The sequence below is a fragment of the Crinia signifera genome, chromosome 4, assembly GCF_055691185.1.
Source record: "Crinia signifera chromosome 4, ASM5569118v1, whole genome shotgun sequence".
Lineage (NCBI taxonomy): Eukaryota > Metazoa > Chordata > Amphibia > Anura > Myobatrachidae > Crinia > Crinia signifera.
This window is the reverse complement of record NC_139220.1, coordinates 4,265,866-4,291,672: the sequence shown is the minus strand read 5'-3', so window position 1 is coordinate 4,291,672 and position 25,807 is coordinate 4,265,866. Positions and strand designations below refer to the sequence as shown.

General features: G+C 50.7%; 1 protein-coding gene across 1 annotated transcript in view; it reads left to right on the top strand.

The window, feature by feature from the left end:
• ST8SIA1 (ST8 alpha-N-acetyl-neuraminide alpha-2,8-sialyltransferase 1) overlaps nucleotides 1-10,859 on the top strand; it is a 29,128-nt gene extending 18,269 nt beyond the window's left edge. Inside the window, exons 4-5 of the mRNA XM_083180782.1 lie at nucleotides 3,304-3,396; nucleotides 9,198-10,859. Coding sequence (XP_083036908.1) covers nucleotides 3,304-3,396; nucleotides 9,198-9,687 — 583 coding nt within the window. The 3' untranslated portion in view covers nucleotides 9,688-10,859. The remainder of the gene's footprint in view (nucleotides 1-3,303; nucleotides 3,397-9,197) is intronic.
• Nucleotides 10,860-25,807: the final 14,948 nt, after the last annotated feature.

Genomic DNA, 25,807 nt, shown 5'->3' with positions numbered 1-25,807 from the left:
ATAGTGGTGTGTGTCTGATGCTGGAATAGTGGGATGTGCGTCTGATGCTGGAATAGTGGGGTGTGTCTGATGCTGGAATAGTGGGGTGCGTGTGATGCTGGAATAGTGGGGTGCGTCTGATGCTGGAATAGTGGGATGTGTGTCTGATGCTGGAATAGTGGGGTGCGTCTGATGCTGGAATAGTGGGGTGCGTCTGATGCTGGAATAGTGGGGTGCGTGTGATGCTGGAATAGTGGGGCGCGTCTGATGCTGGAATAGTGGGGTGCGTCTGATGCTGGAATAGTGGGATGTGTGTCTAATGCTGGAATAGTGGGGTGCGTGTGATGCTGGAATAGTGGGGTGCGTCTGATGCTGGAATAGTGGGATGTGTGTCTGATGCTGGAATAGTGGGGTGCGTCTGATGCTGGAATAGTGGGGCGTGTCTGATGCTGGAATAGTGGGGTGCGTCTGATGCTGGAATAGTGGGGTGCGTCTGATGCTGGAATAGTGGGGCGAGTCTGATGCTGGAATAGTGGGGTGCGTGTGATGCTGGAATAGTGGGGTGCGTCTGATGCTGGAATAGTGGGATGTGTCTGATGCTGGAATAGTGGGGTGTGTGTCTAATGCTGGAATAGTGGGGTGCGTGTGATGCTGGAATAGTGGGGTGCGTCTGATGCTGGAATAGTGGGGCGCGTCTGATGCTGGAATAGTGGGGTGCGTCTGATGCTGGAATAGTGGGGTGCGTCTGATGCTGGAATAGTGGGATGTGCGTCTGATGCTGGAATAGTGGGATGTGCGTCTGATGCTGGAATAGTGGGGCGCGTCTGATGCTGGAATAGTGGGGCGCGTCTGATGCTGGAATAGTGGGGTGCGTCTGATGCTGGAATAGTGGGGTGCGTCTGATGCTGGAATAGTGGGGTGCGTGTGATGCTGGAATAGTGGGGCGCGTCTGATGCTGGAATAGTGGGGTGCGTCTGATGCTGGAATAGTGGGGTGCGTCTGATGCTGGAATAGTGGGGTGCGTCTGATGCTGGAATAGTGGGGTGCGTGTGATGCTGGAATAGTGGGGCGCGTCTGATGCTGGAATAGTGGGGTGCGTCTGATGCTGGAATAGTGGGGTGCGTCTGATGCTGGAATAGTGGGGTGCGTCTGATGCTGGAATAGTGGGGTGCGTCTGATGCTGGAATAGTGGGGTGCGTCTGATGCTGGAATAGTGGGGCGCGTCTGATGCTGGAATAGTGGGGTGCGTCTGATGCTGGAATAGTGGGGTGCGTCTGATGCTGGAATAGTGGGGTGCGTTTGATGCTGGAATAGTGGGGTGCGTCTGATGCTGGAATAGTGGGGTGCGTCTGATGCTGGAATAGTGGGGTGTGCGTCTGATGCTGGAATAGTGGGGCGCGTCTGATGCTGGAATAGTGGGGTGCGTCTGATGCTGGAATAGTGGGGTGCGTCTGATGCTGGAATAGTGGGGCGTGTCTGATGCTGGAATAGTGGGGTGCGTCTGATGCTGGAATAGTGGGGCGTGTCTGATGCTGGAATAGTGGGGCGTGTCTGATGCTGGAATAGTGGGGTGCGTCTGATGCTGGAATAGTGGGGTGCGTCTGATGCTGGAATAGTGGGATGTGCGTCTGATGCTGGAATAGTGGGGCGTGTCTGATGCTGGAATAGTGGGGTGCGTCTGATGCTGGAATAGTGGGGTGCGTCTGATGCTGGAATAGTGGGGTGCGTCTGATGCTGGAATAGTGGGGTGCGTCTGATGCTGGAATAGTGGGGTGCGTCTGATGCTGGAATAGTGGGATGTGCGTCTGATGCTGGAATAGTGGGGTGCGTCTGATGCTGGAATAGTGGGGTGTGCGTCTGATGTTGGAATAGTGGGGTGCGTCTGATGCTGGAATAGTGGGGTGCGTCTGATGCTGGAATAGTGGGGTGTGCGTCTGATGCTGGAATAGTGGGGTGCGTCTGATGCTGGAATAGTGGGGTGTGTCTGATGCTGGAATAGTGGGGTGTGTCTGATGCTGGAATAGTGGGGTGCATCTGATGCTGGAATAATGGGGTGTGTCTGATGCTGGAATATTGGGGTGCGTCTGATGCTGGAATAGTGGGGTGTGCGTCTGATGCTGGAATAGTGGGGTGTGCGTCTGATGCTGGAATAGTGGGGTGCATCTGATGCTGGAATAGTGGGGCGTGTCTGATGCTGGAATAGTGGGGTGTGTCTGATGCTGGAGTAGTGGGGCGTGTCTGATGCTGGAATAGTGGGGTGTGCGTCTGATGCTGGAATAGTGGGGTGTGTCTGATGCTGGAATAGTGGTGTGCGTCTGATGCTGGAAAAGTGGGGCGCATCTGATGCTGGAATAGTGGGGTGTGCGTCTGATGCTGGAATAGTGGGGCGTGTCTGATGTTGGAATAGTGGGGTGTGCGTCTGATGCTGGAATAGTGGGGTGCGTCTGATGCTGGAATAGTGGGGTGCGTCTGATGCTGGAATAGTGGGGCGCGTGTGATGCTGGAATAGTGGGGTGTGGCTGATGCTGGAATAGTGGGGTGCGTCTGATGCTGGAATAGTGGGGTGCGGCTGATGCTGGAATAGTGGGATGCGGCTGATGCTGGAATAGTGGGGTGCCTCTGATGCTGGAATAGTGGGGTGCGTCTGATGCTGGAATAGTGGGGTGTGCGTCTGATGCTGGAATAGTGGGGCGTGTCTGATGTTGGAATAGTGGGGTGTGCGTCTGATGCTGGAATAGTGGGGTGCGTCTGATGCTGGAATAGTGGGGTGCGTCTGATGCTGGAATAGTGGGGCGCGTGTGATGCTGGAATAGTGGGGTGTGGCTGATGCTGGAATAGTGGGGTGCGTCTGATGCTGGAATAGTGGGGTGCGGCTGATGCTGGAATAGTGGGATGCGGCTGATGCTGGAATAGTGGGGTGCCTCTGATGCTGGAATAGTGGGGTGTGTCTGATGCTGGAATAGTGGGGTGCGTCTGATTCTGGAATAGTGGGGTGTGAATATGCTGGGGACCGATCCAGCCTGAATCAGTCCCTATGTTCCTGTTATTATAATGTATAATGGGGTTAGTTTCCCGGTAATAGATAGATGGCGCCACGTTATGAAATTATAATAATTAGCTAAATATGCAGAATTGATTTTCTTGCGCAGTATTCCCTCCCTTATTGGGATCCTGGGGCGAACGCTCTGTGTATGTGGCGGTTACTAAATCTGGGGTCATTCCTGTTTCCTGGGTTCGGACAGATCCCTTTGTCCAGGTGACGCTGACCTGGCGGTGTTTATCTTCACACTGTGGCAGTAACGCAGTCGCACGTTGTCTCTACAGGTGTAACCTGCCCCCTCTGGGGAGCGAGTACAGTCCGGACGTGGGAACTCGGACGCAGCTGGTGACGGCGAATCCGTCCATTATAGACAAAAGGTAAATGATTGCCGATTTGTTTCATTGACATCATTTGCTCATCCCAGGTGCTGGGAGACTCTGTGGGATCGTTCTCAGGAATGAATTCCTCTATCTCAGCCTAAAGGACAGAACCTTGTTCAGGGGTAGATCCCCCAATGTTGCCTTATATCACGCACATACCCATTACTAAGTTATATAGGATACAAGACGCCTCTCTCTAGCTGGGGAAGAAAAGGAAGACAGTGACCCCAACTCTTAGTCACCCCCATCTGACATCTCCTGGCATCACAGCGAGTAAGCAGGGGAACCCCCAGTGACCCCAACTATTAGTCACCTCCATCTGACATCTCCTGGGCATCACAGCGAGTAAGCCGGGGAACCCCCAGTGACCCCAACTATTAGTCACCCCCATCTGACATCTCCTGGGCATCACAGCGAGTAAGCCGGGGAACCCCCAGTGACCGCAACTCTTAGTCACCCCCAACTGACATCTCCTGGGCATTACATTGAGTAAGCCGGGGAACCCCCAGTGACCCCATTTCTCCCTCTATCTGTGAACCTGTATAGGTCCCTGCAGTTACACACGTGGCACCTCCCACGTGACCCTCAATAACCCATATTATATCCATAATAACATAAGAGTAACGCAGGGAAGTGACGTCCAGCATTTCTTATTGCGGCATATTTAATCGAAATCAAACTTTGCTGACATTTTTGAAGCAGTAAAATCAATGGATATATCCTGGACAGAAGTGACCGGTACCCTTCTATTCTGTAGCACAACGGGTAGAATAATCACTGCACCACCTGCTTCTGTAGCTGTCAGTGGGACCCGTGCACCTGTGCGCAGGTAGTTTAGGCCACTCCCCCCCGCTCCGCCAGTCTCAGGTGTGATGGTGCTTCTCCAGGTGTCAGCTCTTCCCACAGATGTTTCGTAGGACTTTATCCTGGGACGTCACCGTATAAAGCCATCTGCGGCACAATATACTGACGTATTCCATTGCACAGTGGTCATTGTATGTACCCAGGATAGGACGTGTGGTCCAAATGAAATGTGTTTTATGTATATGTTTTGGAATGTTTTAATAAATTCATGGAATTTTTATTATTGCCTTGAACATCATTTAAGACGGTTGCACCCAACTAACCATTCTTGTTGTACATTGTAGTCATACAGTAAAACCAGGAAGGTCCCTAGTAGAAAAATGATCTTATTCTGTATTTCAATACCAAGCTGTAGATTATATGTACGTACTGGGTGCCACCTGTGCCATCTGGCTGGGGGGTATTGGTGCAGAGACATCTGTATTGGTTCTGTTATTGCTGCTTGTAGATATATCCGGGGGATGGTTATCGCAGGACGTTTAGCAGATAACACGGGTGGAAAGTGTCTCTCACATGTACCCATAGTATACTGACGTTCTGCAGGAAGTGTGATTACAGAGGACCTCGGAAACTGTGGTCCCGGCCCCCGGCCTGACACATCTGCTGCCGGCTACCATCTGTGTGTGGGTTGTGTGGACTGGAGGTCTCTGAGGGTGTCAGGAAGCAGCTGCGGCAGGTGACGGAGTGGTCACTGGTGTCCTGGAAGGGGAGGCAGATAGAGCAGGATATCTGGAGGAAGTCATGGATGTAATGCACAATATACAGAGGAAGAGAGAGCATCTGGTGGGTGGTGAGGGGAGGAAATGGTTAATGCCGTGATGGCATAGGACTGGGCATGGGAGATGGTGGGTGGTGAGGGGAGGAAATGGTTAATGCCATGATGACGTAGGACTGGGCATGGAAGATGGTGGGTGGTGAGGGGAGGAAATGGTTAATGCCATGATGACGTAGGACTGGGCATGGGAGATGGTGGGTGGTGAGGGGAGGAAATGGTTAATGCCGTGATGGCATAGGACTGGGCATGGGAGATGGTGGGTGGTGAGGGGAGGTAATGGTTAATGCCATGATGACGTAGGACTGGGCATGGGAGATGGTGGGTGGTGAGGGGAGGAAATGGTTAATGCCCTGATGGCATAGGACTGGGCATGGGAGATGGTGGGTGGTGAGGGGAGGAAATGGTTAATGCCATGATGACGTAGGACTGGGCATGGGAGATGGTGGGTGGTGAGGGGAGGAAATGGTTAATGCCATGATGGCGTAGGACTGGGCATGGGAGATGGTGGGTGGTGAGGGGAGGAAATGGTTAATGCCGTGATGGCGTAGGACTGGGCATGGGAGATGGTGGGTGGTGAGGGGAGGAAATGGTTAATGCCATGATGGCGTAGGACTGGGCATGGGAGATGGTGGGTGGTGAGGGGAGGAAATGGTTAATGCCTTGATGGCGTAGGACTGGGCATGGGAGATGGTGGGTGGTGAGGGGAGGAAATGGTTAATGCCATGATGACGTAGGACTGGGCATTGGAGATGGTGGGTGGTGAGGGGAGGAAATGGTTAATGCCATGATGGCGTAGGACTGGGCATAGGAGATGGTGGGTGGTGAGGGGAGAAAATGGTTAATGCCGTGATGACGTAGGACTGGGCATGTGAGATGGTGGGTGGTGAGGGGAGGGAATGGTTAATGCCATGATGGCGTAGGACTGGGCAAGGGAGATGGTGGGTGGTGAGGGGGGAAATGGTTAATGCCATGATGGCATAGGACTGGGCATGGGAGATGGTGGGTGGTGAGGGGAGGAAATGGTTAATGCCGTGATGACGTAGGACTGGGCATGGGAGATGGTGGGTGGTAAGGGGAGGAAATGGTTAATGCCATGATGACGTAGGACTGGGCATGGGAGATGGTGGGTGGTGAGGGGGGAAATGGTAAATGCCATGATGGCGTTGGACTGGGCATGGGAGTTGGTGGGTGGTGAGGGGAGGAAATGGTTAATGACGTGATGACGTAGGACTGGGCATGGGAGATGGTGGGTGGTGAGGGGAGGAAATGGTTAATGCCGTGATGGCATAGGACTGGGCATGGGAGATGGTGTGTGGTGAGGGGAGGAAATGGTCAATGCCATGATGACGTAGGACTGGGCATGGGAGATGGTGGGTGGTGAGGGGAGGAAATGGTTAATGCCATGATGGCATAGGACTGGGCATGGGAGATGGTGGGTGGTGAGGGGAGGAAATGGTTAATGCCCTGATGACGTAGGACTGGGCATGGGAGATGGTGGGTGGTGAGGAGGGAAATGGTTAATGCCATTATGGCGTAGGACTGGGCATGGGAGATGGTGGGTGGTGAGGGGGGAAATGGTTAATGCCGTGATGGTGTAGGACTGGGCATGGGAGATGGTGGGTGGTGAGGGGAGGAAATGGTTAATGCCATGATGGCGTAGGACTTGGCATGGGAGATGGTGGGTGGTGAGGGGAGGAAATGGTTAATGCCATAGGACTGGGCATGGGAGATGGTGGGTGGTGAGGGGAGGAAATGGTTAATGCCATGATGGCGTAGGACTGGGCATGGGAGATGGTGGGTGGTGAGGGGAGGAAATGGTTAATGCCATGATGGCGTAGGACTGGGCATGGGAGATGGTGGGTGGTGAGGGGAGGAAATGGTTAATGCCATGATGGCGTAGGACTGGGCATGGGAGATGGTGGGTGGTGAGGGGAGGAAATAGTTAATGCCATGATGGCGTAGGACTGGGCATGGGAGATGGTGGGTGGTGAGGGGAGGAAATGGTTAATGCCATGATGGCGTAAGACTGGGCATGGGAAATGGAGGGTGGTGAGGGGAGGAAATGGTTAATGCCATGATGACGTAGGACTGGGCATGTGAGATGGTGGGTGGTGAGGGGAGGGAATGGTAAATGCCATGATGGCGTAGGACTGGGCATGGGAGATGGTGGGTGGTGAGGGGAGGAAATGGTTAATGCCATGATGACGTAGGACTGGGCATGGGAGATGGTGGGTGGTGAGGGGAGGGAATGGTTAATGCCATGATGGCGTAGGACTGGGCATGGGAGATGGTGGGTGGTGAGGGGAGGAAATGGTTAATGCCATGATGACGTAGGACTGGGCATGGGAGATGGTGGGTGGTGAGGGGAGGAAATGGTTAATGCCATGATGGCATAGGACTGGGCATGGGAGATGGTGGGTGGTGAGGGGAGGAAATGGTTAATGCCATGATGGCGTAGGACTGGGCATGGGAGATGGTGGGTGGTGAGGGGAGGAAATAGTTAATGTCATGATGGCGTAGGACTGGGCATGTGAGATGGTGGGTGGTGAGGGGAGGGAATGGTTAATGCCATAATGATGTAGGACTGGGCATGGGAGATGGTGGGTGGTGAGGGGAGGAAATGGTTAATGCCATGATGACGTAGGACTGGGCATGTGAGATGGTGGGTGGTGAGGGGAGGGAATGGTTAATGCCATGATGGCGTAGGACTGGGCATGTGAGATGGTGGGTGGTGAGGGGAGGGAATGGTTAATGCCATGATGGCGTAGGACTAGGCATGTGAGATGGTGGGTGGTGAGGGGAGGGAATGGTTAATGCCATGATGATGTAGGACTGGGCATGGGAGATGGTGGGTGGTGAGGGGAGGAAATGGTTAATGCCATGATGATGTAGGACTGGGCATGGGAGATGGTGGGTGGTGAGGGGAGGAAATGGTTAATGCCATGATGATGTAGGACTGGGCATGGGAGATGTGTGGCGACATGAGAGATGTTTGCAGAATAATTTGGGAAGGTTCCAGGACAATCAGCCGTCACTAATTACAAGCTGGCAGGTCACACATCTCTATTATGGTGACAACAGAACCAGTTTGTGCGTTCTAGAGCGTGCCCAGAATAACCGATCATTATAACACAATCGCATATCATTATAACGCATTCACATACCATTATAACACGATCGTATATCATTATAACACAATCGTATATCATTATAACACGATCGTATATCATTATAACACAATCGCATATCATTATAACGCAATTGCACATCATTATAACACAATCGCATATCATTATAACACAATCGCATATCATTATAACGCAATCGCATATCATTATAACGCAATCGCATATCATTATAACACAATCGCATATCATTATAACACAATCGTATATCATTATAACGCAATCGCATATCATTATAACGCAATTGCACATCATTATAACACAATCGCATATCATTATAACACAATCGCATATCATTATAACACGATTGAATATCATTATAACGCAATCGCATATCATTATAACACAATCGCATATCATTATAATGCAGTCATATATCCTGTGTCGTCTGCTCACCGGTTATATGATTTATATTTATCTGACACAAAATTATTACCATCATTTAACTGACTCTGTAGATTTACTGACAGGTATCCGCCATCTACCCTGTAGAACATTGCGGTGTTAGCAGTCTCACGACAGATACTCACGGTACTCAAACTGGCACTGCCACCGATCTGACTATCGGCCAATGAGTGAGCACTATGAGATTTTATATCTTATTATTTACAGAAATTAACTAATTATGTATTGGCTTCAGGATACAGAGAGATAACTTTGCCCGCTGCCACGTGTACTCGGTGATGGGGCTGAAACCAATGAGGACATTTTCCCGATAGATCAATATGGCGGCTATATACAATAAATGCTCAATAATAAATCTAACACGGCACGTTGGACCCAAACGCTGTTGGTGGGGAAAATCACTTTGCATTGGGGGATGGGGGGATGTCCTGCTTGGAAAATGATTAGAAAACAATGGAGTTGTCTCTAAAATAAAAACCATCTCTCAATATAAGTTATCCTGTTACATTTAGCCAAATTTTGTCAAAAGTTCTCCCAAATTTCAGATTTTCTTTTTGAACTTTTTTTAGGTTCCAAAACTTGCTGTGGTCTAGGAAAGCCTTTGTGGAAAGCCTAAAGGTCTACAAGTCCAGCTATGTCTACATGCCCGCTTTCTCCACCAAGTATGGCACAGAGCCATCCCTGCGAGTCTACTACACCCTGACGGACTTCAGCGCCAACCAAACCGTGCTGTTCGCCAACCCCAACTTCCTGCGTAACGTCGGCAAATTCTGGAAGAACAAGGGCGTCCACTCCAGACGCCTCTCCACAGGTCTCTTCATGGTCAGCGCCGCCTTAAGCCTGTGCGAGGAAGTCACTGTGTATGGATTTTGGCCTTTCGAGATAGACCTGCAAGGGAAGACAATCAGCCACCATTACTACGACGATGTGCCACCGTTACGGTGGATCCACTCTATGCCCGAGGAGTTCCTCCAGATATGGTTACTTCATAAAAGTGGGATTTTAAAAGTACAATTAGAACAATGTGACACCGACAGCCAGAATCCTGGTGGGGACTAACTGTGGATCGTCGTTCTCAGAATTCCCAAATTTGGCAAAAATAAAAAAACATTTTGGTAACTTTTTGTGGAAAGGGAAAGACTTTACTTTTGCATTGAACGATAATCAATACTGGATAAGCTTTTGAAAGGGAGACTTCTGATACACTGACTGCACTTTAGGACAGCGTCTTAAAAAAGTGCCAAAATTTTGTCTGTCTCCCGGATTCTCCTTGCAACTCGCCGATGTCACAATCTTGGTGAACTTTTGTTTTTTCTTTCTTTTTTCTAAAAAAAAAATTAAAGAAAAATATTTTTTTGGCTGCTGAGTAGTTAAAGAAATAATTGTAGTATTTTTTAAAATAAAAGAACATCCCGTTCGAGAAACCAGCTTTTTTTAATTTATCGTACGGACTGAAACTGATTCGCCGTAATTCGGCATCATAAAAAAAACCAGCTGATCGGTTTAGAGCCTTTTCCATAAGGAGGAAAGGGGCGAGATGTGATGAGGCTGTCTGAGTTTTTGTTTGGGGGGGGGGGGTAGATTTTTTTTTTTTTGCTAAATTAGGTGTCTGTTTTTGAGAATTAAATTCCTCTGGATTGGACTAACGCACGTCTGCATCTGTGTCCAGCGCATGTTTGTTTTTGGTTGTTTTGTATATGCCGGCGGCGAATGAAAAAATAAATTTGTCTTTTTGAAGGATAGAACTTGGAGATTTACTAGGCTGCACATGGGCGCATTTCGCCACGTTGCAGAATCTCGTGTGGAGCTTATTAAATCTCGAGTATTATTCCGTATCTTGTTGATGGGGTGAGGAGTGAGTGTGGCTTCTGTTTCCGATATCACGGATATATAGGACGATTGTTCTGTATCTATCTGCTAATAGCGTCCCAGAATGCACTGATACAATGTAACAATTCCTATCAGGGCGAAGGAGGCTCCTCCCCCAGACCATAGCGCACTCCAGCACGCAGATTAGCAATACGCCAGCTACAACTGCACGAGACTTGTCCAGTGTTACCCAGCATGTAATCCAGCTTCACTGCGCGGCATAGAGACGCATTACTGCGTCAGGGCTGGATTGTGGGGGAGGGGGAGGAATATGTTTTGGAATTGTGAAACTGAAAATGTGAATTTTCTGTCAATTTTGCATTATGAATGGTAAATAAAAAGAGAAATCTCATTGGACTAAATGAAGATGTAGAGTTTTCCTATAGCTAAGCGATATAATAAACCACCTGGAAATTCATTGTCAGCCATTGCCCCCACCAATGTTCCCTCTAACTTTACAAAGGCTGTGTGCGGCAAAAGATTTTGGCTGTGCAACTTTGGAAGGAAATTAACATTTTTGTGCATCACTTATATATAACTGGAAAATGACGTTCAGCATTTGTGTTAACTTTACTTTAATATTAAACATTTAAAACCAGTGACGTGCGGTGAGGTTAGTGGATGGTGAGGCACCAGCTTGGTGGAGCCAGCGCCGACAAACTCTGTTGGGAGCACTGGGTCTGCGCTGCTTCTGCGCTGACAGGCAAGTACGGGAGCAGCCACCTGCATAAGCAGCTCCTACCCTGACCCAGCTCTCCCAGCAGACCCTGTCAGTGCTGGCTCCACCAAGCCGCCTCGGAGTCTGCCCATTGTTCTACCAACCCTGCTGATGGGGGGACTGGGCTGTTGGTGGGGGATGGTTTGATGGGGGCTCTGGCCTGGGGATGGGGATGGCTAGTTAGATAGGTGGGCACTGGGCTGGGGACGGGGATGGCTGGTTAGATATTGGAGCACTGGGCTAGGGAAGGGGATAGCTGGTTAGATAGTGCGGCACTGGGCTGGGGAAGGGGATAGCTGGTTAGATAGTGGAGCACTGGGCTGGGGACGGGGATGGCTAGTTAGATAGGTGGGCACTGGGCTGGGGATGGGGATGGCTGGTTAGATATTGGAGCACTGGGCTGGGGATGGGGATAGCTGGTTAGATAGTGGGGCACTGGGCTAGGGAAGGGAATAGCTGGTTAGATAGTGGGGCACTGGGCTGGGGACGGTGATGGCTGGTTAGATAGTGGGGCACTGGGCTAGGGAAGGGGATGGCTGGTTAGATAGTGGGGTACTGGGCTAGGGAAGGGGATAGCTGGTTAGATAGTGGGGTACTGGGCTAGGGAAGGGGATGGCTGGTTAGATAGTGGAGCACTGAGCTAGGGAAGGGGATAGCTGGTTAGATAGTGGAGCACTGAGCTAGGGAAAGGGATGTCTGGTTAGATAGTGGGGTACTGGGCTAGGGAAGGGGATGGCTGGTTAGATAGTGGGGCACTGGGCAAGGGAAGGGGATAGCTGGTTAGATGGTGGGGTACTGGGCTAGGGAAGGGGATGGCTGGTTAGATAGTGGGGCACTGGGCTGGGGAAGGGGATAGCTGGTTAGATAGGGGGCACTGGGCTGGGGAAGGGGATAGCTGGTTAGATAGTGGGGCACTGGGCTAGGGAAGGGGATGGCAGGTTAGATAGGGGCACTGGGCTGGGGAAGGGGATGGCTGGTTAGATGGGGGCACTGGGCTGGGGAAGGGTATAGCTGGTTAGATAGCGGGCACTGGGCTAGGGAAGGGGATAGCTGGTTAGATAGTGGGGCACTGGGCTAGGGAAGGGGATAGCTGGTTAGATAGTGGGGCACTGGGCTAGGGAAGGGGATGGCTGGTTAGATAGTGGGGCACTGGGCTAGGGAAGGGGATGGCTGGTTAGATAGGGGGCACTGGGCTGGGGAAGGGGATGGCTGGTTAGATAGGGGGCACTTGGCTAGGGAAGGGGATGGCTGGTTAGATAGTGGGGCACTGGGCTAGGGAAGGGGATAGCTGGTTAGATAGTGGGGCACTGGGCTAGGGAAGGGGATGGCTGGTTAGATAGGGGGCACTGGGCTAGGGAAGGGGATAGATGGTTAGATAGGGGGCACTGGGCTAGGGAAGGGGGTAGCTGGTTAGATAGGGGGCACTGGGCTGGGGAAGGTGCCTTCCCCATTATCTCTGTAGCTGCATCTCAGCTGCGCATAATTCCGGTGCCTTCCCCTTTATCTCTGTAGCTGCATCTCAGCTGCGCAAGTTTCCAGTGCCTTCCCCTTTATCTATATAGCTGCAGCGCAGCTATATAGATTCCGGTACCTTCCCCATTATATCTCTGTAGCTGCATCTCTGCTGCACATAATCCCGGTGCCTTCCCCTTTATCTCTGTAGCTGCATCTCAGCTGCACATAATTCCGGTGCCTTCCCCATTATCTCTGTAGCTGCATCTCTGCTGCATATAATCGCGGTGCCTTCCCCTTTATCTCTGTAGCTGTATCGCAGCTGCACATAATTCCGGTGCCTTCCCCATTATCTCTATAGCGGCATCTCTGCTGCACATAATCGCGGTGCCTTCCCCTTTATCTCTGTAGCTGCATCTCAGCTGCACATAATTCCGTTGCCTTCCCCTTTATCTCTGTAGCTGCATCTCAGCTGCGCATAATCCCGGTGCCTTCCCCTTTATCTCTGTAGCTGCATCTCAGCTGCACATAATTCCGGTGCCTTCCCCTTTATCTCTGTAGCTGCATCTCAGCTGCGCATAATTCCGGTGCCTTCCCCTTTATCTCGGTAGCTGCATCGCAGCTGCGCATAATTCCGGTGCCTTCCCCATTATCTCTGTAGCTGCATCTCAGCTGCGCATAATTCCGGTGCCTTCCCCATTATCTCTGTAGCTGCATCGCAGCTGCGCATAATTCCGGTGCCTTCCCCATTATCTCTGTAGCTGCATCTCAGCTGCGCATAATTCCGGTGCCTTCCCCATTATCTCTGTAGCTGCATCTCAGCTGCGCATAATTCCGATACCTTCCCCATTATCTCTGTAGCTGCATCTCAGCTGCCCATAATTCCGGTGCCTTCCCCTTTATCTCTATAGCTGCACCGAAGCTGCACATAATTCCGGTGCCTTCCCCATTATCTCTGTAGCTGCATCTCTGTTGCACATAATCCCGGTGCCTTCCCCTTTATCTCTGTAGCTGCATCTCAGCTGTGTATAATTCCGATGCCTTCCCCATTATCTCTGTAGCTGCATCTCTGTTGCACATAATCCCGGTGCCTTCCCCTTTATCTCTGTAGCTGCATCTCAGCTGTGTATAATTCCGGTGCCTTCACCATTATTTCTGTAGCTGCATCTCAGCTGCCAATATTTCCGGTGCCTTCCCCTTTATCTCTATAGCTGCACCGCAGATGCACATAATTCCGGTGCCTTCCCCATTATCTCTGTAGCTGCATCTCTGCAACACATAATCCCGGTGCCTTCCCCTTTATCTCTGTAGCTGCATCTCAGCTGTGCATAATTTTGGTGCCTTGCCCTTTATCTCTGTAGCTGCAGCGCAGCTGCACATAATTCCGGTGCCTTCCCCATTATCTCTATAGCTGCATCTCTGCTGCACATAATCGCGGTGCCTTCCCCTTTATCTCTATAGCTGCATCTCAGCTGCGCATAATTCCGATACCTTCCCCATTATCTCTGTAGCTGCATCTCAGCTGCCCATAATTCCGGTGCCTTCCCCTTTATCTCTGTAGCTGCATCTCAGCTGCGCATAATTCCGGTGCCTTCCCCTTTATCTCGGTAGCTGCATCGCAGCTGCGCATAATTCCGGTGCCTTCCCCATTATCTCTGTAGCTGCATCTCAGCTGCGCATAATTCCGGTGCCTTCCCCATTATCTCTGTAGCTGCATCGCAGCTGCGCATAATTCCGGTGCCTTCCCCATTATCTCTGTAGCTGCATCTCAGCTGCGCATAATTCCGGTGCCTTCCCCATTATCTCTGTAGCTGCATCTCTGTTGCACATAATCCCGGTGCCTTCCCCTTTATCTCTGTAGCTGCATCTCAGCTGTGTATAATTCCGATGCCTTCCCCATTATCTCTGTAGCTGCATCTCTGTTGCACATAATCCCGGTGCCTTCCCCTTTATCTCTGTAGCTGCATCTCAGCTGTGTATAATTCCGGTGCCTTCACCATTATTTCTGTAGCTGCATCTCAGCTGCCAATATTTCCGGTGCCTTCCCCTTTATCTCTATAGCTGCACCGCAGATGCACATAATTCCGGTGCCTTCCCCATTATCTCTGTAGCTGCATCTCTGCAACACATAATCCCGGTGCCTTCCCCTTTATCTCTGTAGCTGCATCTCAGCTGTGCATAATTTTGGTGCCTTGCCCTTTATCTCTGTAGCTGCAGCGCAGCTGCACATAATTCCGGTGCCTTCCCCATTATCTCTATAGCTGCATCTCTGCTGCACATAATCGCGGTGCCTTCCCCTTTATCTCTATAGCTGCATCTCAGCTGCGCATAATTCCGATACCTTCCCCATTATCTCTGTAGCTGCATCTCAGCTGCCCATAATTCCGGTGCCTTCCCCTTTATCTCTGTAGCTGCATCTCAGCTGCGCATAATTCCGGTGCCTTCCCCTTTATCTCGGTAGCTGCATCGCAGCTGCGCATAATTCCGGTGCCTTCCCCATTATCTCTGTAGCTGCATCTCAGCTGCGCATAATTCCGGTGCCTTCCCCATTATCTCTGTAGCTGCATCGCAGCTGCGCATAATTCCGGTGCCTTCCCCATTATCTCTGTAGCTGCATCTCAGCTGCGCATAATTCCGGTGCCTTCCCCATTATCTCTGTAGCTGCATCTCAGCTGCGCATAATTCCGATACCTTCCCCATTATCTCTGTAGCTGCATCTCAGCTGCCCATAATTCCGGTGCCTTCCCCTTTATCTCTATAGCTGCACCGAAGCTGCACATAATTCCGGTGCCTTCCCCATTATCTCTGTAGCTGCATCTCTGTTGCACATAATCCCGGTGCCTTCCCCTTTATCTCTGTAGCTGCATCTCAGCTGTGTATAATTCCGATGCCTTCCCCATTATCTCTGTAGCTGCATCTGTTGCACATAATCCCGGTGCCTTCCCCTTTATCTCTGTAGCTGCATCTCAGCTGTGTATAATTCCGGTGCCTTCACCATTATTTCTGTAGCTGCATCTCAGCTGCCAATATTTCCGGTGCCTTCCCCTTTATCTCTATAGCTGCACCGCAGATGCACATAATTCCGGTGCCTTCCCCATTATCTCTGTAGCTGCATCTCTGCAACACATAATCCCGGTGCCTTCCCCTTTATCTCTGTAGCTGCATCTCAGCTGTGCATAATTTTGGTGCCTTGCCCTTTATCTCTGTAGCTGCAGCGCAGCTGCACATAATTCCGGTACCTTCCCCATTATATCTCTGTAGCTGCATCTCAGCTGCACATAATTCCGGTGCCTTCCCCTTTATCTCTATAGCTGCACCGCAGCTGCACATAATTCCGGTGCCTTCCCCATTATCTCTGTAGCTGCATCTCTGCTGCACATAATCCCAGTGCCTTCCCCTTTATCTATGTAGCTGCATCTCAGCTGCACATAATTCCGGTGCCTTCCCCATTATCTCTGTAGCTGCATCTCTGCTGCACATAATCCCGATGCCTTCCCCTTTATCTCTGTAGCTGCATCTCAGCTGCGCATAATTCCAGTGCCTTCCACTTTATCTCTGTAGCTGCATCTCAGCTGCGCATAATCCCGGTGCCTTCCCCTTTATCTCTGTAGCTGCATCTCAGCTACACATAATTCCGATGCCTTCCCCATTATCTCTGTAGCTGCATCTCAGCTGCGCAAGTTTCCGGTGCCTTCCCCTTTATCTCTATAGCTGCACCGCAGCTGCGCATAATTCTGGTGCCTTGCCCTTTATCTCTGTAGCTGCATCGCAGCTGCACATAATTCCGGTGCCTTCCCCATTATCTCTATAGCTGCATCTCTGCTGCACATAATCGCGGTGCCTTCCCCTTTATCTCTGTAGCTGCATCTCAGCTGCGCATAATTCCGGTGCCTTCCCCTTTATCTCTGTAGCTGCATCTAAGCTGCCCATAATCCCGGTGCCTTCCCCTTTATCTCTGTAGCTGCATCTCAGCTGCACATAATTCCGGTGCCTTCCCCTTTATCTCTGTAGCTGCATCTCAGCTGCGCATAATCCCGGTGCCTTCCCCTTTATCTATATAGCTGCAGTGCAGCTGCACATAATTCCGGTACCTTCCCCATTATATCTCTGTAGCTGCATCTCTGCTGCACATAATCCCGGTGCCTTCCCCTTTATCTCTGTAGCTGCATCTCAGCTGCACATAATTCCGGTGCCTTCCCCATTATCTCTGTAGCTGCATCTCTGCTGCACATAATCGCGGTGCCTTCCCCTTTATCTCTGTAGCTGTATCGCAGCTGCACATAATTCCGGTGCCTTCCCCATTATCTCTATAGCGGCATCTCTGCTGCACATAATCGCGGTGCCTTCCCCTTTATCTCTGTAGCTGCATCTCAGCTGCACATAATTCCGTTGCCTTCCCCTTTATCTCTGTAGCTGCATCTCAGCTGCGCATAATCCCGGTGCCTTCCCCTTTATCTCTGTAGCTGCATCTCAGCTGCACATAATTCCGGTGCCTTCCCCTTTATCTCTGTAGCTGCATCTCAGCTGCGCATAATTCCGGTGCCTTCCCCTTTATCTCGGTAGCTGCATCGCAGCTGCGCATAATTCCGGTGCCTTCCCCATTATCTCTGTAGCTGCATCTCAGCTGCGCATAATTCCGGTGCCTTCCCCATTATCTCTGTAGCTGCATCGCAGCTGCGCATAATTCCGGTGCCTTCCCCATTATCTCTGTAGCTGCATCTCAGCTGCGCATAATTCCGGTGCCTTCCCCATTATCTCTGTAGCTGCATCTCAGCTGCGCATAATTCCGATACCTTCCCCATTATCTCTGTAGCTGCATCTCAGCTGCCCATAATTCCGGTGCCTTCCCCTTTATCTCTATAGCTGCACCGAAGCTGCACATAATTCCGGTGCCTTCCCCATTATCTCTATAGCTGCATCTCTGCTGCACATAATCCCGGTGCCTTCCCCTTTATCTCTGTAGCTGCATCTCAGCTGTGTATAATTCCGGTGCCTTCCCCATTATTTCTGTAGCTGCATCTCAGCTGCCCATATTTCCGGTGCCTTCCCCTTTATCTCTATAGCTGCACCGCAGATGCACATAATCCCGGTGCCTTCCCCTTTATCTCTGTAGCTGCATCTCAGCTGTGCATAATTCCGGTGCCTTCCCCATTATCTCTGTAGCTGCATCTCTGCTGCACATAATCCCAGTGCCTTCCCCTTTATCTATGTAGCTGCATCTCAGCTGCACATAATTCCGGTGCCTTCCCCATTATCTCTGTAGCTGCATCTCTGCTGCACATAATCCCGATGCCTTCCCCTTTATCTCTGTAGCTGCATCTCAGCTGCGCATAATTCCAGTGCCTTCCACTTTATCTCTGTAGCTGCATCTCTGCTGCGCATAATCCCGGTGCCTTCCCCTTTATCTCTGTAGTTGCATCTCAGCTACACATAATTCCGATGCCTTCCCCATTATCTCTGTAGCTGCATCTCAGCTGCGCAAGTTTCCGGTGCCTTCCCCTTTATCTCTATAGCTGCACCGCAGCTGCGCATAATTCCGGTGCCTTCCCCTTTATCTCTATAGCTGCACCGCAGCTGCACATAATCCCGGTGCCTTCCCCTTTATCTCTGTAGCTGCATCTCAGCTGCGCATAATTCTGGTGCCTTCCCCTTTATCTCTGTAGCTGCATCTCAGCTGCACATAATTCCGATACCTTCCCCATTATCTCTGTAGCTGCATCTCAGCTGCCCATAATTCCGGTGCCTTCCCCTTTATCTCTATAGCTGCACCGCAGCTGCACATAATTCCGGTGCCTTCCCCTTTATCTCTGTAGCTGCATCTCAGCTGCGCATAATCCCGGTGCCTTCCCCTTTATCTCTGTAGCTGCATCTCAGCTGCGCATAATCCCGGTGCCTTCCCCTTTATCTCTGTAGCTGCATCGCAGCTGCGCATAATTCCGGTGCCTTCCCCATTATCTTTGTAGCTGCATCTCAGCTGCGCATAATTCCGGTGCCTTCCCCATTATCTCTGTAGCTGCATCTCAGCTGCGCATATTTCCGATGCCTTCCCCATTATCTCTGTAGCTGCATCTCAGCTGCCCATAATTCCGGTGCCTTCCCCTTTATCTCTATAGCTGCACCGAAGCTGCACATAATTCCGGTGCCTTCCCCATTATCTTTGTAGCTGCATCTCTGCTGCACATAATCCCGGTGCCTTCCCCTTTATCTCTGTAGCTGCATCTCAGCTGCGCATAATTCCGATGCCTTCCCCATTATCTCTGTAGCTGCATCTCTGCTGCACATAATTCCGGTGCCTTCCCCTTTATCTATATAGCTGCACCGCAGCTGCACATAATTCCAGTGCCTTCCCCATTATCTCTGTAGCTGCATCTCTGCTGCACATAATCGCGGTGCCTTCCCCTTTATCTCTATAGCTGCACCGCAGCTGCACATAATTCCAGTGCCTTCCCCATTATCTCTGTAGCTGCATCTCTGCTGCACATAATCCCGGTGCCTTCCCCTTTATCTCTGTAGCTGCATCTCAGCTGCACATAATTCCGGTGCCTTCCCCTTTATCTCTGTAGCTGCATCTCAGCTGCGCATAATTCTGGTGCCTTCCCCTTTATCTCTGTAGCTGCATCTCTGCTGCACATAATCCCGGTGCCTTCCCCATTATCTCTGTAACTGCATCTCTGCTGCACATAATCCCGGTGCCTTCCCCATTATCTCTGTAGCTGCATCTCAGCTGCGCATAATTCTGGTGCCTTCCCCATTATCTCTGTAGCTGCATCTCAGCTGCGCATAATTCCGGTGCCTTCCCCTTTATCTCTGTAGCTGCATCTCTGCTGCACATAATCCCGGTGCCTTCCCCATTATCTCTGTAACTGCATCTCAGCTGCGCATAATTCTGGTGCCTTCCCCTTTATCTCTGTAGCTGCATCTCTGCTGCACATAATTCTGGTGCCTTCCCCATTATCTCTGTAGCTGCATCTCAGCTGCGCATAATTCCGGTGCCTTCCCCATTATCTCTGTAGCTGCATCTCAGCTGCGCATAATTCTGGTGCCTTCCCCTTTATCTCTGTAGCTGCATCTCTGCTGCACATAATTCTGGTGCCTTCCCCTTTATCTCTATAGCTGCATCTCAGCTGCCCATAATTCCGGTGCCTTCCCCATTATCTCTGTAGCTGCATCTCAGCTGCGCATAATTCCGGTGCCTTCCCCATTATCTCTGTAGCTGCATCTCAGCTGCGCATAATTCCGATACCTTCCCCATTATCTCTGTAGCTGCATCTCAGCTGCCCATAATTCCGGTGCCTTCCCCTTTATCTCTATAGCTGCATCGCAGCTGCGCATAATTCCGGTGCCTTCCCCTTTATCTCTGTAGCTGCATCTCTGCTGCACATAATCCCGGTGCCTTCCCCTTTATCTCTGTAGCTGCATCTCAGCTGCACATAATTCCGGTGCCTTCCCCTTTATCTCTGTAGCTGCATCTCTGCTGCACATAATTCCGATGTGCAGCTGTATCTCAGCGAGTACAGCCTCATATAGGTCACACAATGTATGTACAGGGGGGTGACCTCATTCTGGGGGAACCATTTATCTGCGGCACGGTCTGGTTTCTGGTTACAGAATATCTATTTTTATACCGCAGGTAATTAGGTTACGCTGAGTCACTGGTAGGTCTGTGATGTTATACAGCTTTATGTAGGAAATGTTCCCTCCTAGACCAGCTTTAACCCCCCCCCCATGACTCTAATTGCCTGGCACAGAATGCTGGGACTTGTAGTACCACATCAGCTGGAGAACCAAAGCACAGTTACTTACATACATGCCTACCTGACCCTCTCCTTCAGGGAGAAAATGCTCTGTTCCTGGGCTTCGCTGGTAATGTAGGATTGCCATCACCTGTGGTGACACCTTTCTTATCAGTTACCTAGCTCCCCACAGGTGATGGCAATCTTACATTATCCATACCTCCCAGCATTCCCCTCTCCAGGAGGACACAATGCTCTGCTCCTGGGCTTCCCTGGTAATGTATGATTGCCAGCACCTGTGGTGACACCTTTCTTATCAGTTACCTAGCTCCTCACAGGTGCTGGCAATCATACATTATCCATACCTCCCAGCATGCCCCTCTCCAGGAGGACACAGTGCTCTGTTCCTGGACTTCCCTGGTAATGTAGGATGCCAGCACCTGTGGTGACACCTTTCTTATCAGTTACCTAGCTCCCCACAGGTGCTGGCAATCATACATTATCCATACCTCCCAGCATGCCCCTCTCCGGGAGGACACAATGCTCTACTCCTGGGCTTCCCTGGTAATGTATGATTGCCATCACCTGTGGTGACATCTTTCTTATCAGTGACCTAGCTCCCCACAGGTGATGGCAATCTTACATTATCCATACCTCCCAGCATGCCCCTCTCCAGGAGGACACAATGCTCTGCTCCTGGGCTTCCCTGGTAATGTATGATTGCCAGCACCTGTGGTGACACCTTTCTTATCAGTTACCTAGCTCCTCACAGGTGCTGGCAATCATACATTATCCATACCTCCCAGCATGCCCCTCTCCAGGAGGACACAATGCTCTGTTCCTGGGCTTCCCTGGTAATGTATGATTGCCAGCACCTGTGGTGACACCTTTCTTATCAGTTACCAAGCTCCTCACAGGTGCTGGCAATCATACATTATCCATACCTCCCAGCATGCCCCTCTCCAGGAGGACACAGTGCTCTGTTCCTGGACTTCCCTGGTAATGTAGGATTGCCAGCACCTGTGGTGACACCTTTCTTATCAGTTACCTAGCTCCCCACAGGTGCTGGCAATCATACATTATCCATACCTTCCAGCATGCCCCTCTCCGGGAGGACACAATGCTCTACTCCTGGGCTTCCCTGGTAATGTATGATTGCCATCACCTGTGGTGACATCTTTCTTATCAGTGACCTAGCTCCCCACAGGTGCTGGCAATCATACATTATCCATACCTCCCAGCATGCCCCTCTCCAGGAGGACACAATGCTCTGTTCTTGGGCTTCCCTGGTAATGTAGGATTACTATCACCTGTGGTGACACCTTTCTTATCAGTTACCCAGCTCCCCACAGGTGCTGGCAATCATACATTATCCATACCTCCCAGCATGCCCCTCTCCAGGAGGACACAATGCTCTGTTCCTGGGCTTCCCTGGTAATGTATGATTGCCAGCACCTGTGGTGACACCTTATCAGTTACCTAGCTCCTCACAGGTGCTGGCAACTCTGTATGAGAACCAACCCTCACAGGACGGGTATAAAAACGAATGCACACAGCGGTCACTGGTAGCTGTGGGGAGCTAGGTAACTGATAAGAAAGGTGTCACCACAGGTGCTGGCAATCATACATTACCAGGGAAGCCCAGGAGTAGAGCATTGTGTCCTCCCGGAGAGGGGCATGCTGGGAGGTATGGATAATGTATGATTGACAGCACCTGTGGGGAGCTAGGTAACTGATAAGAAAGGTGTCACCACAGGTGCTGGCAATCATACATTACCAGGGAAGCCCAGGAACAGAGCATTGTATCCTCCTGGAAAGGGGCATGCTGGGAGGTATGGATAATGTAGGATTGCCAGCACCTGTGGGGAGCTAGGTAACTGATAAGAAAGGTGTCACCACAGGTGCTGGTAATCATACATTACCAGGGAAGCCCAGGAACAGAGCATTGTGTTTCTCCTGGAGAGGGGCATGCTGGGAGGTATGGATAATGTAGGATTGCCAGCACCTGTGGGGAGCTAGGTAACTGATAAGAAAGGTGTCACCACAGGTGCTGGTAATCATACATTACCAGGGAAGCCCAGGAGCAGAGCATTGTGTCCTCCTGGAGAGGGGCATGCTGGGAGGTATGGATAATGTAGGATTGCCAGCACCTGTGGGGAGCTTGGTAACTGATAAGAAAGGTGTCACCACAGGTGCTGGCAATCATACATTACCAGGGAAGCCCAGGAGCAGAGCATTGTGTCCTCCTGGAGAGGGGCATGCTGGGAGGTATGGATAATGTAGGATTGCCAGCACCTGTGGGGAGCTAGGTAACTGATAAGAAAGGTGTCACCACAGGTGCTGGCAATCATACATTACCAGGGAAGCCCAGGAGCAGAGCATTGTGTCCTCCTGGAGAGGGGCATGCTGGGAGGTATGGATAATGTAGGATTGCCAGCACCTGTGGGGAGCTAGGTAACTGATAAGAAAGGTGTCACCACAGGTGCTGGCAATCATACATTACCAGGGAAGCCCAGGAGCAGGGCATTGTGTCCTCCTGGAGAGGGGCATGCTGGGAGGTATGGATAATGTAGGATTGCCAGCACCTGTGGGGAGCTAGGTAACTGATAAGAAAAGTGTCACCACAGGTGCTGGCAATCATACATTACCAGGGAAGCCCAGGAGCAGAGCATTGTGTCCTCCTGGAGAGGGGCATGCTGGGAGGTATGGATAATGTAGGATTGCCAGCACCTGTGGGGAGCTAGGTAACTGATAAGAAAGGTGTCACCACAGGTGCTGGTAATCATACATTACCAGGGAAGCCCAGGAGCAGAGCATTGTGTCCTCCTGGAGAGGGGCATGCTGGGAGGTATGGATAATGTAGGATTGCCAGCACCTGTGGGGAGCTTGGTAACTGATAAGAAAGGTGTCACCACAGGTGCTGGCAATCATACATTACCAGGGAAGCCCAGGAGCAGAGCATTGTGTCCTCCTGGAGAGGGGCATGCTGGGAGGTATGGATAATGTAGGATTGCCAGCACCTGTGGGGAGCTAGGTAACTGATAAGAAAGGTGTCACCACAGGTGCTGGCAATCATACATTACCAGGGAAGCCCAGGAGCAGAGCATTGTGTCCTCCTGGAGAGGGGCATGCTGGGAGGTATGGATAATGTAGGATTGCCAGCACCTGTGGGGAGCTAGGTAACTGATAAGAAAGGTGTCACCACAGGTGCTGGCAATCATACATTACCAGGGAAGCCCAGGAGCAGGGCATTGTGTCCTCCTGGAGAGGGGCATGCTGGGAGGTATGGATAATGTAGGATTGCCAGCACCTGTGGGGAGCTAGGTAACTGATAAGAAAGGTGTCACCACAGGTGCTGGCAATCATACATTACCAGGGAAGCCCAGGAGCAGGGCATTGTGTCCCTCATGGAGAGGGTCAGGTAGGCAAGTTTGTACTGCACCCTATCTATGCATTACATCCTAACCTTCAGCAACATCATTTGGGGCAAACGCAGGATTTTCAGGAGTGGTTCCAAAAATACTGATCTGACACTTGCATGTAATACTGCCCTTGTGTTATCTGTGCTGGGTGTGTCATCCAGTGCGGTTCTCATGTTGCCGTACCCCTGTCAGATATATATATATATATATACGGTGAAGCCATTCACTAGCAATGAATAGCTGGTACAATGTGTAAGTGAATATCCTACTCTCCATTACACATCACACATTGACTTTTGTGCAGTTAGTTTTAATTCCATATTTATCTAGAATCGCGTTGTAACGTGAAGACAAAGCGCAGAGAAGACGTCAGAGAGGACGCCAAATACAGCTCCCTAATCCTAGCGATGATACATCAGAGGGAGCAGGGGTGGAACTACTACCTTCTGGGCCCCATAGCAAAGTTTTGAAAGGGCCACTGCGCCACAGGAGGAGAGGGTGACAGGTGTGTGGGGGGGAGGGAGATAGATTATATGGAAGGGGTGTAAAGGGGAGGTTGTAGCAGAAGAGAGGGAAAAAGAAAGAGGAGAGACATTTATGAATTTCGGTCCACAGGTCGACATGGCAAAAACTGTGAAAAAACCCATGTCAACTTTGCGACCTGTCAACGGTAAGTCATGTTGACTGTTTCACCTATACATTCTATATGTCGGTATTTTGACCCTGTCGGGATTTTAAATGTCGGGATTTTGTCCTTGTCGGGATTTTGTCCTTCTCAGGGCCGGTGCCACCACTAGGCAGGACTAGGAATTTGCCTAGGGTGCCGGGCACTGGAGGGCGGGTACTGAGCCGTCGAGGTACCATAGAGAGGTACCAGAAAGCATCCCATCCCGGTGTGAATCAACGCTGTCCCCCGCGCGCGCCGCCCGCTCCCTGATTGGGGGATTTTAGCGAGGACGGAGAGGACTCGCAGCACCCGGAAGCTGCATATCGCGGCTTGTAACAGCAGGTACAGCGCTCCGGGGGGTGGGGGTTTGCGGATGCCCACCGCAGTATCGGCCGCAAACCCCCCCATCCCCCCCCCGCCATGCCGCAGCAAGTATCGGCCGCACCCTCCCCACACTCCCCCCCGGCGGGTGGGCGGCGCAGGTTTTTTTGCCTGGGGCGGGCGGGGGGCTTGCACCGGCCCTGGTCCTTGTCGGTATTATGACCTATTCGGGATTTTGACCGTCGGGATTTCATACCAATACACCATACTGATACTGGCAGAAGGTCCGTGTGTTAATAAGCAGCCAGCTTGCTGCAGGCCTTGGCCTAAATTGAATGAAAACAACATTGTGAGCTGTAAAGTGGTCAAAAATGTCTGGAAAGGGCTGGAAATTAATGTTATTGAGGTTAATATTACTCTAGGGCAGTGGTTCCCAAACTGTGTGCCGTGGCACCCTGGGGTGCCTTGGGTGACTTGCAGTGGTGCCCTGCGATGGTAGTCCATGACCAATTCAATTTATTTATGACCAATGTAATAGGAAAATTGTGCACAAAAGGGAATCCTGCCCGTTACCACATAACTGAAATGAAGGACGTGACACAATTTACTTAATTTTATATTTTTCTTTTGATTTTATCAATGAAAAACGTTTGCCCTAGGGGGGCCATGAAAAGAATTCTGATACTTTGGGGTGCTGGGCAGTGTTCCCTCTAAGCTGTGCGCACGTGCGCGTGCACACAACTGAACAAGCGTGCGCACAGACATTACAACAGAGCGCACAAAGCAGCAGTGGTCCCTTTTTGCAGGTGTGGACTCAATTAATGTGTGTTTCACCCATTAACTACATTGTGTGCTGTGTTTTGAATGTTTAAATGTTTATTATCATTTTGAAGTAAAGTTAACACAAATACTGAACATCATTTTCCAGTTATATATAAGTGACGCACAAAAATAAAAATTTCCTTCCAAAGTTGCACAACCAAAATCTTTTGCCGCA